This window comes from Calonectris borealis, chromosome 4, assembly GCF_964195595.1.
Source record: "Calonectris borealis chromosome 4, bCalBor7.hap1.2, whole genome shotgun sequence".
Classification (NCBI taxonomy): domain Eukaryota; kingdom Metazoa; phylum Chordata; class Aves; order Procellariiformes; family Procellariidae; genus Calonectris; species Calonectris borealis.
Genome location: NC_134315.1, coordinates 80,043,132 through 80,062,940, shown reverse-complemented (window position 1 = coordinate 80,062,940; position 19,809 = coordinate 80,043,132). Strand labels below are relative to the sequence as shown.

General features: G+C 38.6%; 1 protein-coding gene across 2 annotated transcripts in view; it reads left to right on the top strand.

The window, feature by feature from the left end:
- The first annotated feature begins 431 nt into the window (after positions 1 to 431).
- Positions 432 to 19,809, top strand: part of LOC142082263 (bifunctional heparan sulfate N-deacetylase/N-sulfotransferase 3) — a 62,905-nt gene continuing 43,527 nt past the window's right edge. For both annotated transcript variants that reach the window (XM_075150285.1, XM_075150286.1), the window contains exon 1: positions 432 to 2,579. In XM_075150285.1, coding sequence (XP_075006386.1) covers positions 1,599 to 2,579 — 981 coding nt within the window. In that variant the 5' untranslated portion in view covers positions 432 to 1,598. The remainder of the gene's footprint in view (positions 2,580 to 19,809) is intronic.

The following is a 19,809-nucleotide window of genomic DNA, read 5'->3' as shown; positions in this document are numbered from 1 at the left end:
AGTGGTTAAGTGGCCCAAGTACATGACACGTTGTTTGGCTTTGTCTGTTGTTTGTTTGTTGGGGTTTTTTTACAACTCCTCCTTTTTTTCCCCTTTTTTAATATGTAATTAATCTTTTATATACTTCAATTTCTTTTGCGTCAGAAGCTGACCGTATTTCTTCTATATCATCTGCTCCCTGATTCAGTACTGAAGGTTGTCAGCTGTTTTAGGAATCAAAATTTCTAACAAAAACCCAGTAAACCTTAGAAAATACAAAACATGGGATAGAGCTTGAGCAGATACCATTTTTTATCATGATCTCTCAAGAAAATTTAATTGTTTCTTTCAACCTGTACAGAAAAGTTCATATTTGATATTGGTTATACTTCTGGAGCTTCTTGGTATTCACTTTTTAAGCTCTACTTTATTTTTTTTTAAAAAATGATCATGGAAGGATTAAGCACTCAGTCGGGAAATGACCATCTTAACGTGACACACGTCTTATCCTAGTCCCATTTACAAATGGGAATGGATGTGTAGTACATTGTAAAGTTACAATCGCATGTTCTAGATCTTCACACCCGTAGTATTTTTCAAAATCTGCTTTTAACCTTCCATTATAACTTATGGTACTTAATTATTTTATACTTGTCGCATCATTCGGTTGTTTTACTAGAAACTTTTGACAGCAATTGTACTGTTGGCTTGAAAAACAACTGCTTTCCTTAGGTACAAGTTAAAGCCTAAGTATATCCTTAGGTGATCTGCCTCTTACATTAGCTTTTGATTTATTACTCTCTTTTCTCAAATTTAAGAGTTGGATTATTTTATGCTTTTTTAAAATACAAAGAAATATAAAGTGCTTCCAACAATTTGCAAAACAGTGCACATACACAGTCCAGTAAAATGCTATTACTACTGATGTTGCAGGAAAAGTGTAGTTTTATTTTAAAAATACTTCTATAATACATGTAATATAGAGTATATGGGTATGTATGTATACAACGGTTAAAACAACAGTAAAAAATTAATATAAGACAGATCATGTAGACTGATGTTCCCCCAGCTTCTTGGGGGTGGAAGGAGGAAGGTTATAAATTTTCTTCAGTGTTTAGGTTGTTGGCAATTGTCTACTTGGAGTTAACTTTTATCTTTGGGTAAAAAATTTTCAGAAAAACAGCAAGTTCTTTACCGCCATATCTTGCTTTTCAGTGCCTCCTGTGTGTACCCTCTTTTACTTGATCCTCTGGGGTAAGGAGCCTGTGAGATTTAGAGACATTCAAATGCACATGGCAAGGGAGAAATAACGCTACTAATGCAAAATTTCAAAAAGAAACTATGAAAGTTTTGAGCCGTTTGTTCCCAAACCTCTGTTTGGCAGTGATTTCTTTGCTCACCGTTAAAGTGTGATGATACTTCACAAGTGTGATACCTCAATTAAATCTCTGATTATTTTTTTTTTTCTTTTAGACTGTACCTTCTGTAAAGCTTTGTGGAAGATAGATGTGTGTGCTGCAATGGTGACATAAATATTTTAGAGGACTGGAACAAGTTGTTGAAAATCTGTGTTTGTTTTTAACGCTGCTATCAAGAGCAATCTAAGGCAAGTAAACAACATGAGCTTTATCATGAAACTTCACAGACATTTTCAAAGAACAGTTATTTTGCTGGCCACTTTTTGTATGGTGAGCATAGTTATTTCTGCGTACTACTTGTATAATGGCTACAAACAGGAAAATGAACTTTCTGAAATCTCTTCAGAAGTGGAATGTGGTGATCTTCAACTGTTGCCATACAAGCTGATGGAGATGAAGACCATGAAGCCTATTGATCCCCTGAGGACAGATCTTGTAGTGCTGGTGTTTGTGGAAAGTCAGTACTCAACATTAGGCCAAGATATAATAACCATTCTAGAATCTAGCAGATTTCAGTTTCACATTGAGATTGCACCTGGGAAAGGTGACCTCCCAGTGCTTATAGACAAAAATAAAGGCAAATATGCTCTCATAGTGTATGAAAATATTCTAAAGTATGTGAATATGGACTCTTGGAACAGAGGCCTTCTAGATAAGTACTGTATAGAATATGGTGTAGGTGTTATTGGATTTCACAAAGGCAATGAGAACAGCTTGCAGAGCTTTCAGTTGAAGGGCTTTCCTTTCCATGTCCACGGCAATCTGGGTATTAAGGACTGTTGCATTAACCCTCATTCCCCACTGCTCCATGTGACTAAATCTTCTAAGCTTGAGAAAGGTCCCTTGCTTGGAAATGACTGGGCGGTTTTCCAGATTAATCATACAGCTTATCAACCAGTGATTTTTGCAAAAGTAAAGACACCAGAAAACCTTTCACCACCTGCTGCTAAAAGTGCTCTCCATGCCACAGTAATTCATGACCTGGGGCTCCACGATGGGATTCAACGAGTCCTTTTCGGCAATAACTTGAATTTTTGGCTGCACAAGCTGATTTTCATAGATGCCATCTCTTTCCTGTCTGGAAAGAAGCTCAGACTGTCCTTGGATAGATACATTCTGGTTGACATAGATGACATCTTCGTTGGGAAGGAGGGAACAAGAATGAACACCAACGATGTACAGGTAAAGTATGTGCACAAACTAATGGTCATTTCAGCAAAGTGACATTTTTTTAATCTTAAAGTGAACAGTTATTAATAGTTGGAACTCATGGAGGATGCAGATCTGTCAGTAGCAACGTGAACTGTTTGGGCCTTGAGAGAGAAGCCAGTCTGTCTGGCTTTGAGTAGTCACTGATTCCAGGTGTAGCAATTCATTCAACCTCCAGGCTGGAGGAGAGTCCGTGCAGTTGTCGCTTGTACCTGTATTAGCAAAGAATGTAAGATAAAACAACTCACTTGTTACTACCATTTGTTTTCTCTCCAGTGACACGCAAGTCTCTGCTGAGCTAAGTTCTATAAACGGGCTGTTGGGCACCTCTGAATTCCGTTCCCCTTACTGTATATGGAAAATAGTCTCCCAAAAGGAAATTAAAGACAACTAGTTGCTAAGTAACTGATAAAGAAAAGGGGGTAAGAGTGGTAGTGTTTTTACACACACCGCACCCCACCCAACACGCGGGATTCTAAATGGAATTGCAGTGTTTAACTCTCTAGTCTGATGATAGCTTCTATCTAAGCACATGCTTCAGTGGCATTTGAAAACAGCACAGGACTTCAGGGCAGGACCCAAGAGCTATTCATATGTAATGTGCGTGTTGCTAGTCTTACAAGCAGGAGGTAAATGCGGTGAGCAAAAGTAAATGTCAACATAAATTTTGAAGAATAGACTGGATTATTAGCCATTTGAAATAGGTTTCAGATGTCAGGAGTTGGTTGCAGCATTTCACCTTTCTTATCTCTGTTTTATGGCTCTTGCTTGCAAGCAAGGTTTATGTTAATATTGGTCTTAAAAGCTTCTTCTGTCGCTAAATGACTCGACAATTTCCATTTTAACATTTTAAGTTGTACATTCCTGAAGGTCATTTTTCACTCTCTATTGTGCTGTTCAAGTGAGGAGGTAGTTACGGGTCAGTAGGAGTAGCTTCTTAACATTATTTCTTGCTGTATATGTCACTTTCTTTTTGTGAAGAGTGTTGTTACAAAGTGGGGTAGTTAGAGATCACCTTGCAAAAATGGTACTTGGTCTAGGAGCTCAAAATCTGTAAGATGCTGGTTGTTGCCCTGTTTGTGCTAAAAATAAGGGAGAATGTTTTGTTAGAACTTTCATAATGGAAAGAGGAACCGGAAAAACGAAAGGCAACGACAGCACTGCATGCAATTGATGGTAATTTTTCTTTCATTTTTAACTAGGTTTTTGTTTTTTTCAGTGTTAATATATTTGTCAAGCTGCAGTAACCCTGCAAATATTGCTTCCTTAAACAAAAGGTTTGAACTTTTCGTTACACTTTAATTTGTTACACTTTAAAATTGCAGCATACACTCTTTTCCAAAACATTCTCTGCACATGCAATTATAAATAAGATATACCTCCTAGGTAAGTAGGTGTTTTCCTTATGCAAACAAATTGCATGGGAGAGATCTGGAATAAAGATGAAACTCAATAAATGGAGTTTCTGTGTAGAACATGATGGCAGCATTTGAGTCAGGTAGGTGAGCATGCTTTGAGAATCTCCTAAGTGCAAACCCAAATTGCGGGAAAGAAGCAAGGTCTGACCCACGTCACTGGCAAAACTCCTGTTGTTCTGCAGAAGCAGCAGTTTCTGGTAACACAATATGTAAAATAAAGCCTGAATAAATCTCTCCCTGGGTTGTGTAGTAGCAGTTTGAAACAGTATGTTTTGTATTGTTTCTCTTGGGGAGTGACACCTTAGGATTGTCATTTTAGGATAAGTTAGGATCATTAATTGCCAGAATTACTTACCAGAAGTAGGAGGCTATTGAGACAAATTTGATTAAAGCAGATACAAAAGGATAAGCTGTATTGTTTTGGGAGAATAATTTGCAGTATGTCAGAATGTTATCCTCCCAAAATAAAACTGTCAAATTACACAGAAATAATCTCAAAGTGGAAATAACTTTTAAGTAGGATAATTTCATTTATACAGAACTGTGTTCTGAAACAGTGGAATCTGAAAAAGTGTTCCCTTCTGATTCTTCATCTACTTAAAGTTAAAATGTTCTATTAAACATGTTGTTAGGGCTGTCAGATGCAATGCATCTTCATTACTATTAATATCAAAGGAGTTATCCTCTGTGGCACAATGACATGTGGAAGGAATGAAATAAAATCAATTTGCGGTAGTTGAAAATCCATTATTGTAAAGTGTGTTTGCGGATAAATGACATCCTATTAAACAGGAATGTTTTACTGAGTTCTGCTGCATTGACTGTGACAGAATTGTGCGCTTTAAGTGTGAAAATAGGTTGCTAAATGTAGACTCTGTGTAATTTCAGTACTCAAGATTATCTTGTTTCTGCTAAGCTTACATTTTAAATACTAGCAATATAGAATTGGGTGTAATGCTTTTTTGTGCTTTAATTTTGTTTGACATGTCTCCTATTTAATATTTTCTGGATATACTTACATCTGGTAGGACTGTGAGCTTGCTGAGAGTAAGGTGAATGTTTCTACACGTGCTCTATTAATGCAAAATAACCTAAAACACTTGAGAAAGCTCCCAACATCCAGAGAACCTCTAGGATTGGTTCTGCCAGTTCCTCTGGATAGGACAGAGTTCAGAAACTGGAGGGTTAATGCAGAACTGATAGCAAAAATAATTACTCATTAATGATTCACTACCTAACTCAAGAAGTCAGCGTTTGTCTTGGGTCTTCTGAGACAAAGGCCTCTCTGTTAAGTACATAGAGAACCTAGATTTGCTTTAGAAGGACTGATTCATTAAGCCCCTAAAGTTCAGGCACAAGTTAGGTGAGCAAGTTGAAAGCTATGTCTGTACTGTTCTTTCTTTGTAAGAGTTTAAATAGGGGGCCATCATAACAAAAGATATTCTGTAGGTTTGAAGAAGTACAGGGTAGTTGTTACATTGCAGTTCACAGAATCGCAGAACGGCTGAGGTTGGAAGGCGTCTCTGGAGGTCATCTGGTCCAACCCCGCTGCTCCAGCAGGCCCACGTCCAAGCGCCTTTTGACTATCTCCAAGGAGGGACATCCTGATTGCATGCAAGATCAGGTTTTCAAGAGAATTTCTCCTTCAGATACCTGAATAAGATTTGCAAAGTGGCCAGAATAGTTAATATTTGGACTTTAGGCTAAACTGCCCTCTTCTTTAAAGTTTGTGAATTGGAGTTGAGCACTTCGAAAATTGCTATTGTAAGGTTAAGTGGTGATTTTTTATCAGTATTATATATTGACCTCAGAAGAGGTCAAGGCAAAAGCAAACCCTCTAAAATGAGCGTCTTTGTCTCATCTTTAGAGGTGCAGAAGTGGTGGTACTTCAGCTTGAGTATCTGTAGTGTCAGGGACACAAGTGTAAAGAGCCCTTCTGAAAATCTTTTGACATAGTTTATCAACCTAAATTCTGTAAAACTAATAAATGGTTTGTTTTATTAGACAACAGGTGAAGTTTATTCTAGTTCCACCACAACTTCTACAATTAAAAAAAAAAAAAGACCCAAACAACTTGAAACTGCACTTTTTTTTTTAGATTTTTAGGCTACCTGATTGTTACAGATTTGCCTGTCACTGTATAAAATCTGGACTGATAGAACATAGTTCTTCAATGTAACATACTGGGTAGCTGTCACTGTGCATCAACAATAACTATCCATCTTCATATTTGTTTACTTTATCTTCCTCTGGTATAATAGAAATAACGGAAGAGAACATTTTCATAGTCTAATTGCCTCCCACTTTGAAAATAGCTTGGTAATGTCATCTCAATGTTCATTTTTCAGTAACTTTTGTTCCTCTCCTAATGTCTGTCAGGCAGGAGGGACCATTATGCTGTGACAATGTTATATTTTATTTTCCTTGTGTCTTTTAGAAGGCTAAGAGTGCAAATAATTCATTTAAATGGACATACAGAGAAAATCTATCTAGATATCCACAGAGTAAGTTTATCTTAATAGACCATGATTGTCCTGGCTGACGGTCTACTAATTTAATATCTTTTTTTGTTACAGTTACTCTTTGTGAAATTTTTGTGACTGTAAAGCTTTGAGATTTTTCCAAAGGAAAAGCAGCTGATAATAGGGGGAAAACTAAATAGGATTTTTTTTACTATTGACAGTTTGTGCAGTGCTGGTGGTCTAGGCAGTAAGTTGGTCTACCTTTTCCTTCATTTCCACAATACATGCACTTTCTGTATTTCCTTGAGAGTTCATCACATTTTCAAAATGAAAAATTAGAACACTGTGAAATTATTTTTTCCAAATAATTAGCTGTGTGATCTCCTCTTGATTGTCTTGTCCTTTGTGTGCTTTTCGAAAGAAATATTTTGAATTGAAGTCAGGATGGGGATCTCTTCACTTTCTTCATGTAAGCCTAATCTTTTTCTACCGTTGTAATTATTCTTTTATAACTGCCAGGGAAAAAGCTTCATATTAACCATATCCGTTATTGGGAGGGGGATGAGATATCTTTTTTTCTTGTTCTATTTTGTGAGTGCTTAGGTAGTGCATCCGTTAGTATATGTGTGCATTGAAATGGGCAATACAAGCTTGAATCTGCAGTCTTTCAGCATTAGAGTCATTGAAGAATTAGCAAGAGTTATCCTCTTCATGTATCGTCTGTGCCAAACAACGTTCTGATAATGGAGAGGATTTAGCCAGAAAGAGTAAATTTGTAGCATTTTAGTCTCCATCACTTGCACAGATTGTCATCTTGCCCAGATTTTGAGGTTTATAATGTAGGCATCTGTATCAGAGCTAGTCCTCTAACTTTCCACAGTAGACAACATAGAAAAATAGCTCATCTTTAGGCAGGCACTGGTTAAGTGAATTGCACCTTAAAAGTATGTATTTATTTCTGTTGTTCCTAAAATGCTTCTAGAGTGACTTAAGATCAAATATAAACATTTGCTTTTGGTCAGATCAATCTTCTTCCATGTTCCAAAGCCAGTGCTGTCACTTTTTTGTTATTTCCTTAGTGCATTGGTGGCCTAATCTTTTGTTTAATATAATATAATTTTGTTTAATAACAGATTTCCCCCCTAAAAGCTAATTGTTTATTCACTATATCACAAATTCGTCCACATTAGTCAGTACAGCTTAAATTACTACAGTTGTTTAAAACCCATTAAGTGTCTTTTCACCCTGTGTAGCATATGTGGAAAGAAATCAGAACTTCCAATGGTAAAGCATACCACTTGGATATAAATTTAAAAAATACAGTGATATATCTTTTCAAGTTACTCTTGCATAGCAATGACCTAAATATTTGCCTCAGAAGAGAGGCTTAGATATATTTTGTGTTAACGCAGAATGGCTAAAAGGTACAGAGAGCCTGAACTGTCAGGACACAGGATGGTTCCTGTCACAGGAGGAAGTTTAATTCTGTAAGTTAATTGCTTCTTTAGCTGTAGGATCATGTAGAAGGTTATCAGTAAAGAAATGATAGATGTGTCATCAAATGTTTCAGTTGCAGAACCACCAGAGATATTCACGTCTGTTCGGTTGCACTGAGCCGTAAATCTTTCCTTTGGGGAGATTCAAAAAAATCTTTTTAATCCCCTCTTTAAATGACATAATGAATTAACTATTAAGAACTTTTGTTCTGATTAATCATTTTACATTCCTGATCCATTAGCCATAGTACCTTTATGCCGTTGTTCAATGTGCTTACTCTGTGTGTGCGTATATTCTTTCTTAATCTGACCTGAAGCTCCGAAGGTATTTTGTATTGACTTGGCTGAAATAATAAGTAAAAAGTACATTCTGGTCTTAAAAAGAGGCAAAGAAAAAGAATATTAACTGTGGTGTTTCTGTAGCTGTCTGATGCTGTAGGAAGACTGATTTAACTTCTTGAGTGAATTGCTTCTGATACAGTGGTGTGGAATATTATGCACTGCAAGGCAGAAGAAATTAGAATTAGATCTCAGAACTAAAATATAACTTTAAAACAAGTTATAAAAATAGTTTTATATATTTTATGGGCTGCTACCAGCATATAGAATGCTTTACCAGTCAGTCACCTTACATTTAACTTCTAAAAGCAATTTGGTTTATGTAGCAACTTCTGTGAATTTTAATCTAGTAAGATTGATACAACTGCTGCTCAATACGGCCCAGCTTTTGTTCTTAAAAGGACTGTACTGATGTTTGAAAGAGAAAGTAATCGACCAGAGGAGGGTGGCTGCGGAGGGGTAACGGGGACGCAGGAGAGCTGGCTCTGCCGCGGGTACGACACTTCTGGGACTGCCAGGGCAATGCTGGGCATTCCATGCGTGCTTCCTCCTCCTGTTCCGCACCTGCATAGAGCTAGATACAACCAAACCCCATGGAATAAGCTTGGTGCCAAGATTGATTTTACAGCTTATCCATGGTGGATGATGACAAAAACCTTGCATGGTAACTGTGTGTCTAATAGCCAAGTTCCACATCGTATCTCTGTGGACTGCCAGGCAAAGGGAGAGGAGGCTCCCTTTTTTATGTATTCAGATGCCCCTGGTCTGTGCTTTATGTTGATACCCTTATAGGTGTTATATGTGGGAAGGACTGAGGTTCAGAAGTGATTGCACACACAACACTACCTGCCTCCCTGGGGCTGTGGGATGAGCATGGCCCTCCACAGGAAATCTGTCAAGAGAGTGTGTATGTCAAATAGCAGCGCTGGCACCCTCAAGAAGCCTACTTGTGCCAAAATGGTAACTATGTTTACCCATTCTTACTAGTTGGCTTAACTATCCACATCATTCGTCTATGCAATACTTCTCAGGCACAGTAGCTGTAGGAAGATGCTGTGTGTCTAAGCCATCTTGTTCTACATTGAAAATGTGAAAGAAAGTGAACACTGATTGACCAGTGGCCGTTCTTTCTAGCACAGAGGTGACTCCTGTTAGCAGCTTTAAGTGTGAGGAGCCTTACAGTGCCAGTGCTGTGTCCCTTATGAGGAAACCAAATTTCAGCCTTCATTCCTGTTAGTTCAGTGTTTTTCGTTAGTTCTGCATTTGCTGGAATTCATGGCTTGTCTTGTTTGGTTTGTCCGTGGTGTGTTGGAGTTGTTGTTTTTCTGAAAAATCAATTTTTTGAAAAATAAAGCAGTTGGATGTGGTAGTCTTTAGCTCCATTGAACCTAAGAGAGTCATCAGGTCCTAGACATAGAATTTTATAACTCAGTACTGATGTGCTGCAGTCTTTGAGGCCTGTAGCAAAGCAGTTTAAGTTTCATTCTTAAGGAGAATAATATTCTATACATCTGTTTCCCTACTTGTTTATTCACTTGGGCCTAAAAGATGCCAAGTATTTTCTATTCCAAAGGAATCCTGTGGAAGTTCTGCACGTTCACAAGTGTGCACAGCCACACTTCAGAAATGTCTCGCATGGGAGGGTTGGGTCAGGAGAGCGGTACTGCCCCGTGCTCCCTCATTTGTATTTATCGACTGCTGAGAAACTTAACTGCTGAGTGCAGTTCTCTGGAGCATTAAGACAAAAGATATCTCAGAAGGACAAGGCAGATCACTAATCATAAAGTTGTTTATAGCAATTCTTTTTTTTTTTTTGCTTAGTTTTGCAATGCTAGAGCAACTGAATCTCTCCCTCTCTTTTTTTTTTTTTCTTTTTCTTTTTTTAAATTTAGAAGTGTGACACTACACTTTCATGCAAACCTAAATCTTGGAACGATGATTTTTCAAGGATTGCACCATCTCTTCCTGTTATGAATTCAGTGGCAGGGAACTAAGAGAAGAGAAATCCATCTCAGTTGCAGCTTTTTTATTGTCAAAGAGGCTGCAGAAACTGCTTCTCGGCATGGTGAATCCCATGAGATCTTCGAGGGCGATGAGAATGATTTGCTTCAAGCTCTTCTACCCCAGCACCAGATTTGACTATTGGTTACACACTCCCTGGTCCTTGGTCTGTTTTCATGATAGAACCAAAGAAGGAAATTATGACTTCTATGAATCCACTGTTGAGTTCCCAAATAAGTAGATGTGCACTATGGATGCAGTCATCTACATCTTTCCAGAAAATTACAGGGTTTTGTTTTGTTTTTTTTTCATTTTTTAATTCCCCATATTTCTCTGTAGTGGTGAATACTTTGCTATCCTTAGACTGAAAGAATACTCTTACCAACAATGTCTGCCTTTTGTATTCTGATTCCTGTTCGCAATGGAGTTGTGCGATTTAAGAGCTATTTTATTTCAAGCTTAAGCAATTACACACATCAGAGATCAAGGGCGCTAACTGAATACTTTGTAACACTGTTTCTGCTTTTTCCCTTGACTTAGTTTATTATGCAGAGATACCTTTACACTTGAGCATGAGGCTTCCCTTCCAAAGAAATCCACGCAAATGCTTATGTCCACCCAGTGTGCCAGCCTTCAGCGATCATTTTTGGTTCACAGCCATGTAGTTAGTAAGTTCTGTCTTCCTTTCTCTTCTCAGAAACTTATACATTAAGAATGGACATGAGTATTTTCATGGATGAGATGAAAATGCATGTGATTCTGCACACTTTGAGTGTTGTCTACATAACCTAAGCTCAGCTCTATTTGGGTTGATCCATCTGGCCGTGAAAGCAAAACCTGCCATTCTAAAATTTATGAAGTGAAATGTGTGTCAAGACTTGCTGAAACCTTAGTGTGCACTGTAAGATGTTCAAATCTCCTGGATAATGTCTCCACTGAAAAAGCTTTTTCAAAGTTTTAAGATGAGTATTTTAAAAGCTGCCCGTTGTTGTTTGCTGGGTAACAATGTTCAGAGAGCAAAAGAAAGAAGGAAGTTGAGAGAAGGCACTTGCTGGGTGTAGATGTTATAAAGTTAATGCACCAGACCTGGGGCAGGGTTTAGCTCTGTCTGCAGCACACCTGGAGGCGTAATTAAGAACAGTTATGTGCTGAAACCGCTTTCCAGCCTCCTGGCAGTGTATCCCTCAGCTATCCTGCCAGTTCCTCTCTTTCCTTAGATTGCAAGGTCTCTTGGTCAGAGGGTCTTTTTGTTCTATGCTTTTTGTTCAAAAAGCACTTTGATAATACGAATAATAATAATGCAACTACAGCTTACCACAGAGCTGTACAGATTCATCACCGTACTAGTGGCTGCTGCAAGATTTATTCTAGGCTTTTTCAGATGACAAGTTAGCCATCCAATTCCTGCTGCTAATAGAATTGAATAAAATTTTCACAACCAACAAACAAAAACACACTGCGGACAGATCTAGAAATCAAAGCAATTAACTGTAAAACATGATACCAAAATTGGGCCTACCTCCCTCCCGATCCTCAGTCACATCAAGAAGGCTCAGTCTGGCAAAAAGAGAAAAATGAGAGTAGAAATGGGACTCTATTTCATTAGTTTCTTTTACAACACAACTGCATGGAAAGTGTCCTTTCTTCTGACCTGTTCAGTCTGGAAGAAGTCAATGCAACTACATGACTGATTCTTGGTGATTATGCTTACAAAACAAAGTAAAAGAAAAGCAATTGGTTGCCAGGGTATATCTAATCCCTCGTGGAATAACAATGCCCTATGTATTTCCAATTCCAGTTTCGTTTTCTGTGGAAACTTCAACACTTCTACAATGTAGAAGTGTTACTTGCTATTTAAAAATTATGTTTGACAGACCATAAAAACCTTATGACCAATTTTTAAAAATATTTACTCTTTAGGAAATTCCTTCTGATACTTTACAGTCCTGGAGATGAGTTAGTATTGCTCCTTAAAATGTAGTTTCAAATCTGGAATAAATCATAAATTAAATACCATTTTATGTTGCAAAAACTATATTATAATACATTTGAAAATACAAATAGTAGAGAGGGCAAATAAAAAGTCAGTGACTGTGCAGAGTAAGGCTCCATGGATTCATTCCTACCCAAGTCAGTAAATTCCTGTGACAAGGGCCCTGCCATGCTGTGCAGAGGTAACGGATTAGGGCTGGGAACACCGGTTGCATTTTTGTGGCGCTAATAAGCCACGCAGCTCTGTGTCAAGCTCCCATTCACTTGCCCTTTCCGTGTTAGCACTCCTGGGAATAAGCCAGGTGTCTCTGCTTCCATTTTAAAGCGAACTTGGACTAAAGATAACTCAGAGTTGCCTTTGATAGAACTCTAATGGAACTGGAAAGGAGGCTGAAAAATAATTTTGCATTTATATAAAAAGTGGGGGGTTTATGGTGCAAAATATTTCTCTTATCCCTTGTCCTTTCTCACTGCCTTCGTTAAAGATAATAGAAATGTTGAATATCCTAAAAACAAGATGAATACTAAAATATACCTGAGTTTGTAACGTAAGCTGGTTTGAAATTTAAGCTGACTATGAAAAATATAATTTTACATCAGGAAAGTACTTCATCTTACTGACTGAGGAGGTTTCTAGAAGATTGGGCTCAGTTCTGCACCACTGAATCAGAAATTAGAGAGTGCTTAGAGACACCAGAATAGCCAGGAAATGTCTGAGCAAAAAAAATGAAAAAATAAAGGCTAAAGAATTCGGTAAGTAATGACGACCAAAGCAGAAAGCAATAGGCTGCAGATGTCTGCAGGGTATAAACAGTGAGGATGGTTAAAAATATTTGATGTAAGGCACAGAGATATTTAAGTGTAGGCTGAATAGCCAATAAAAGTGGCAGAATAGAGGCTAATATCTAAAAGGAAGTAAAAGGATTATGTAAGTCTTTAAAAATTAGATTTGGCAAAAGGGTATGAAATATGCTGTTGGAAGGAATATAATATTGGCAAGGAATTTGTACTAAGATGTATTCTCAAACTCTTACAGTATAATCAAATGCAGAGCTCAGTTTGGATTCCTGTGTGTTGGTTTGAGTCTGCAAGTGTACAATTTGGCCAGCGGGGATATTTATCTACCTAGATCTAGTTTCTGTAATCTTGTCTTTTAGAAATGCAAACACTCGTGTAAAACCAGGAAGGGTGTGTATTAACACTTCTAACAAAATCAGCCCCCCCATGTTTCTCTTATTAATGTCCTGTGTTTCACTAACGTCTTGGGTTTTTTTCTGCTGAATTATATCCCTTAGACCAGGTACTATGTAGGAGTCAATGAAACTGTCCAAATTTTTATTAACTTGAAGTAAGTTCTTATCATGTCTCCTATGTATTGACTACATATAATCATAAAAATATGGCTTGAGAAAAGAGTTATATCTGTTATTTTATGCAAGCTTGTCTTGCTTGCTTTCTCTTTTTCTGTCATTTCTTTGATACTGATGCTGATGTAGCAGGGGAATTTCATTCAGCAACTTTAGAACTACTCATAAAGAGAAGGAAAAAAATAAATATTTGTGACCCTTAGCTGGTGAGCAAGCTGAAGACTGAATTCCCAGCTGTTTCTGACATGGAGCTTTTGGGCAGAAAGAGAAAATGAAAATCTCTTTGGTCAAAGATTTTTTTTCTGTCAATAAATGTGGAGCATAGAGATAAAAAGAGCTTTCGGTATGCCTCAGCTCACCCCAAACATAGGGACAGAGGTAGATAGATATTTTTAATCAGATACAGTATTAAGAGAAGCACAGGAATCTTTCTGGCTCTATTAGGGGGAAAAAAAAAACCTAGGAAACATTTGTGAATGGAGTGTCATCAGTGTGTTGCCCAGCCTGTGGAGTAGTCCGTTTATTTAACATGCCAGTGATGTGGTAACTCTGTTGTGCTTTAAACAGGGAGAGCAACCGGCTCTGTTGTGGTCTTTATATAAATTAGAGGGTTTCAGTCTTCATTTATTTGCACTTCATTTGTTCTCTAGTATGTAAAACTAAACATTAACACAAATATTGTGCTTGTCTAGAAGCTTTAGTCTTATTAGGGGGTGGAAAAGTATAATATAAGAAGCGAACAACCCCCAAAGTATTTCTCTTTGATTGGTACCAACATTTTAGACATAGCTTGTAGTGTCCAGTATTTCTTTCAAGCTACCTAAATAGCAGCTTGTTACACCTTGGTCTGTAGACTTGAGTTTTCCTGTGATCATATAACAGATTTATATTGTAATTATAGCCACTGTTACTCAGTGATTGCTTTCTAAATGCTGGAAAAATATTGTAAAAATTTACATGCTTTGAATTTTGTGTGCTCTGGAAAAATAGATAAATACCACCCATTATTGAGCTGTGATCATCTATCTAATGATGTAGACAAAACTTGGAAGTCTTGTTTGTTTAAAGTTCTGCTGAGCAGGAAGCGCAGGCTTCAGGGCTTATGGGGACAGGTGAGTTGTGAGTCTTAGTTTACCCAAGCTTGGGCATTGAGGTCCAGAGAATACTGACATTAAAGAAAAAAAAAAAGACTGAAGTTTTTTCGGAAGGCCATATTCACGGACTGTTGGAGTGTGATGTATACAATACCGACACCTTATTTTTACTTTAATTTCCTAAAGAAATCGGGTATTTGTAATGGCCCTGTTTGCCTTTGTCAGTCAGCAATTAAACTGGAAGAGGATAGATTTAGATTGGACATAAGGAAGGAATTTTTTAGGATGAGGGTGGTGAGACACCACCTGGAACAGATTGCCCAGAGAAGTTGTGGATGCCCTGTCATTGTGGAAGAGTTCAAGGTCAGGTTGGATGGGGCTTTGAGCAACCTGGTCTAGTGAAAGATGTTCCTGCCCATGACCAGGGTTTGGAGTAGATGATCTTTGAAGGTCCCTTCCAACCCAAACTGTTCCATGATTCTATGATCAATCTAATGACGTTTGAACCTGCTGGCCAGTTTCGGTCCAATGTGACAGATACGGGCAGTTTTCAAAGGCAGTTAATTCCTGCTGGCAAACTGGAGTCCAGCGTGGGGTAAGGCACGTACGCAAAGCAGTGCCTGCGCTGAAGCAGAGGTTTCAGAGCTAGCTCTGCATTTATCCTTCACTTTGACCTGCCCCTGGCTAATCCATGTGCTGTGTCTTGGAGCTAGCGATAGCACATACTGTCCCTTTTTCATCTAGACAGGGTGTGTGGGGCAGAGCGGGAAGGGAAGGAGGTGCTTTGGAGACCTAATGGGGAGGGTAGGTCCTAGGCAGCAGTGTGAAAGGGAGTGCAGGCTACTGCACTGTGGGAATAGCAATTTGGGAAACAAATCTATAGGAAACTAGATTTTATGGAACAAATTTCTTGTTTTGTATGCAAGCCATGGGTGTAAAGGTAGACCCGAAATCTAAATTGCATGTCTAAAAATGTTGGCATTTTGGGCAGAATAATGTAGCCACTGACAAACTCATCAGAGTGGAGCCGATGTAGTGACCCAGCTGCAGCTTCGCATGCATTCAGGAGAGGCCACCGTGATCTCTGCTGCTGAGAGATTAGGCCTAGAAATTCTTCCAGTGTTGAACCTTCTAGATATTTTCTGCATTCAGTGGCTGTACAGAACCCCATGTTGCCAACAGCGGGGTAAAAGGGCCCCAAGGAGCAGAGCCAGGCAGTGTGTGGTTGATGAGAGAGCACAGGCCTTGCTGCAGCAAAAGCTCGTGGCCAGCCCATGCAGCGGAGGACTGTCTTGTTTGGAGGGTAGCCCTCGTCCTCCAGCCAAACTCTGCTTGCTGTGCATGTTGGCTGCAGTGAAAGCTAAAGCTGGAGCTGGCGTGTGAGGAAGCATTAAAGAAGAAGCAAAGGTGCTGTTGATAATGAATGTGGAGCTTGGATAATAACCTCTGTTCTTTCTGAGGTGGATGACTATAAAATACATGCACTGTTAGACTGAATAGCCATGCCATTGTTTTAACTTCTATGACAAAATATTGTGCCTCCTACCAAACAGGATCTGAAGCTGTAAAAGTATGGGTTGTCTAATGAGGGGGTGCAGAGGTATAAATGCTTTGCATCTGAGGCTATTGTTTGAACCTAAGTTTTTGAGGCCTAAGATTTACTGGTAGCCAGACTAGTGTCTACATGAATCAGTGAACAGCTCTTACAATTTATCTACTGCTGAAGGGATGCAATGGAGACAAGCCAGACTACGCAGGCACAGCAAAGTGGCTCAGAAGTAAACTGGAACAAGATCTGAACTACTCTGTCACCCTGAGAGATGGCCTGTCGTGCTCGGAGCTGAGGCAGCTGGGGGGGGGCTGTGTGACTTTGCAATACAGCTGCCTGAACGCTTGCGTTGTGGCTAACAAACCCCAGTTTCCCGCTGTACTGGCTCATCAACAATCACCAGATCGCAAGAACTTAGCTGGTTAAATATGAAGAGATTTTAAATGCATTTTAGAGTCACTTTGTTTTTACTTTGAGTTCTGTTATACTCTGATAACTGACCTCTTCATACTTGGTGTTTCATAAGCAGATAAAGTGTTAGGCAAAAATGCAAGAACCAACAAGTTTTCTGTTGATTCCTGTCTGACCAAAATCCAGGGAAAAATATCATATGCAGCAGTAGGGTGTTTATTAGTTCTCTTTCAGTTGGCCTGTTGTTTTTTTTTTTTACCTTTAATTAAAAGAAATGCAGGATTTTATTTCTGTTAACTGCAGAATAATGAGATCATTTAGCTGTTTGGTAATAGTAACCTATATCATCAAAGTACAGTTTAATTCTGCTAATAATGCACAATTTCATATAGAATCCTGAAAACAGCATGCTAATTACTTTACTTTATTAAATAGTATTGACACCAAGTATTTAAGACCTTCAACTTACCTTGCCATAATTAGCTTATTCTCATTAGCCGTTATCTCAACCTCCAAGAAGTGAGAAGCTGGTGAAGGAAGTTAGAAATATTTATTAAATCTCTTGGTTGTACAAATGATTTACCTAGATGAAAGAGCCTAATTACTTGAAAATGTGTAATTGGACCGTCATCAAGATCATTATTGTATGTGATATAAAAAAACCTCCAAAGGAAGACCCAGTAACATTAAAACAGTGTGTTCTGATGAAAAAACTTTTGATTAAAATCATTTGAGAGATTTTCCAAAGTGGCTACTTATATTTTTAGTATCCTTTAGTGGACCTCAAATTCAGATACCTAGTTACATCTGTGCACATAAAATAAAGTTGTGGCTCCTGAATTTTTTTGACAATCAGGTCCAGTGTGTCTTATATTGGACACTGAAAAACTAAGATGCACGTAATTGGGCTCCAGCCTGACATCTCTTCTTATTGACACTTTGAAGAGAAGCTGGGTTACCCAATTAATCGTGCTTATTGAATTTATAGAAAAGACTCACACTGACTTCTTCAACTGGTGAGTATGGGCCTTAATATTATAGGAAGTCAGATAAGATACTCAGGCGAGTGGATCCAGCAAACAGTCCAAATTAACCCAAGCAATCGATGGGAGCTTTGCCTGTCCTGCAGATTAAAGAGTCGGGCTCCAAGGCCATCCCTATTTGATAATCTAAAAACACAGTTGCTGCAGGTAGAATCTAGCTGTCAGTAAACTACAATAATTTTTAAGTAACTGAAACCAGGTACTTTGTTTTGTCTCCAAGGAATTTTTGCACGCATTTTCTATTTTAAATTCTGCCATGTTACATGGCCCTTTGTAAATAGGTATCCTGCTGGCATAAGGTGCTTTTGAACTGTTAGATCTTTTGAAGGACTTGGTAGACTTATCAAAATCCATGTTTTTAATTGAAAGAAGAATTTGTTTCTTGAAGCTACTGTATCTTAATAAACAGGTTCCCCTCTCCATTTTAATTTTGTTGTACAAAGTAGCAGGAAAAGTTTTCAGTTCACATGGAATCTGATACTTTATAAACTTGAACAGATATATTGTCAGCAGTTTAGCTTTTCCACCCCTGTTTCATCAGTCTTTCTATTTTTGCCGGACTGTGGCCTCTAGGATACCTTGCTTCCACCAAACTGTAGAGCAGTGTCCTTTCCCTACTTACACAATTTAGGGTCTATTTATAGTTTATGGTTGCTGCCAGCTAAACACTTTGCAGAAAAAGCTGAAGATTTTCTTTGTTTTCTTCTCTTGCCCTCTCTGTAGTGTCAGCTTTGTTATGAGAGTGCACAGTCAAAGAAAATTTAAGCATTCTTCTCCTTGTGTCTGAAGGTTATTCAAAATATTTTTTCAGATACACCCAGTATACCCAAAGCAATTATTCTTTCTCCTGCATAGATTAAATGTTTATGGTAATGGGTGTCAAAATGCTAATCTTGGAAATCCAGAAAGAGTAGACATTGAATTTTAATGATGTTCCAAAATACATAATTTATCATGAGGGAAACATTTTTCCTCAGAAGCAAAATAGTCTGTCTAATAAAATAATGATTCCCAGCCATTTGGGACAGACCTTCATTGAGGCTATCTTCTGTTTCTTCTTGCCATGCTGCCTCCAAACACCCCAAATTCTTGCCCACTGCCTTTCCATCCCTGGCTGCTGCCACAGCTTCTTCAACGCTTAGGGTCTGCTATATAAAACATGATCATAGAATCATAGAATCATACAGGTTGGAAAAGACCTATAAGATCATTGTGTCCAACCATCAACCTAACACCACCATGCCCTCTACACCATGTTCCTAAGGGCCTCATCTACACGTCTTTTAAATACCTCCAGGGATGGTGACTCCACCACTTCCCTGGGCAGCCTGTTCCAAGGCCTGACCACTCTTTCAGTAAAGAAATTTCTCCTAATGTTCAATCTAAACCTCCCTTGGTGCAACTTGAGGCCATTTCCTCTTGTCCTATCGCTAGTTACTTGGCAGAAGAGACCAACACCCACCTCGCTACAACCTCCTTTCAGGTAGTTGTAGAGCGCGATGAGGTCTCCCCTCAGCCTCCTCTTCTCCAGGCTAAACAGCCCCAGTTCCCTCAGCCGCTCCCCATCAGACTTGTGCTCCAGGCCCTTCACCAGCTTCGTTGCCCTCCTCTGGACACGCTCCAGCACCTCCATGTCCTTCTTGTAGTGAGGGGCCCAAAACTGAACACAGTATTCGAGGTGTGGCCTAAAAGCAACTGATAAAGCAAATTTCAAAATATATCTGGGAAATTTCAAATACTGATTGTTGAACTCTGAAGAGAAGCGCAATGCTCTAAAAATCATTATTTTTGTATGCATCATAAATGCAAACTTCAGTCACGAATATGTTACGTTCCTCAATTCTCTTTTCCATTTCCTCCCCAACCCTCTTTTTTTTTTTTTTTAAAAAAAAAAAACTTATAAGCAAGTGAATTTGCGATGTGGATAGAAACTTTAGAAAAGGTCAGGTTCTGCAGAAGGCAAAGTTTGAGGGAGGCAGGTGGTGTGCGTATACCTGTGCAGGCAGCTTCAGTTGCAGGACTCTTTTCTCA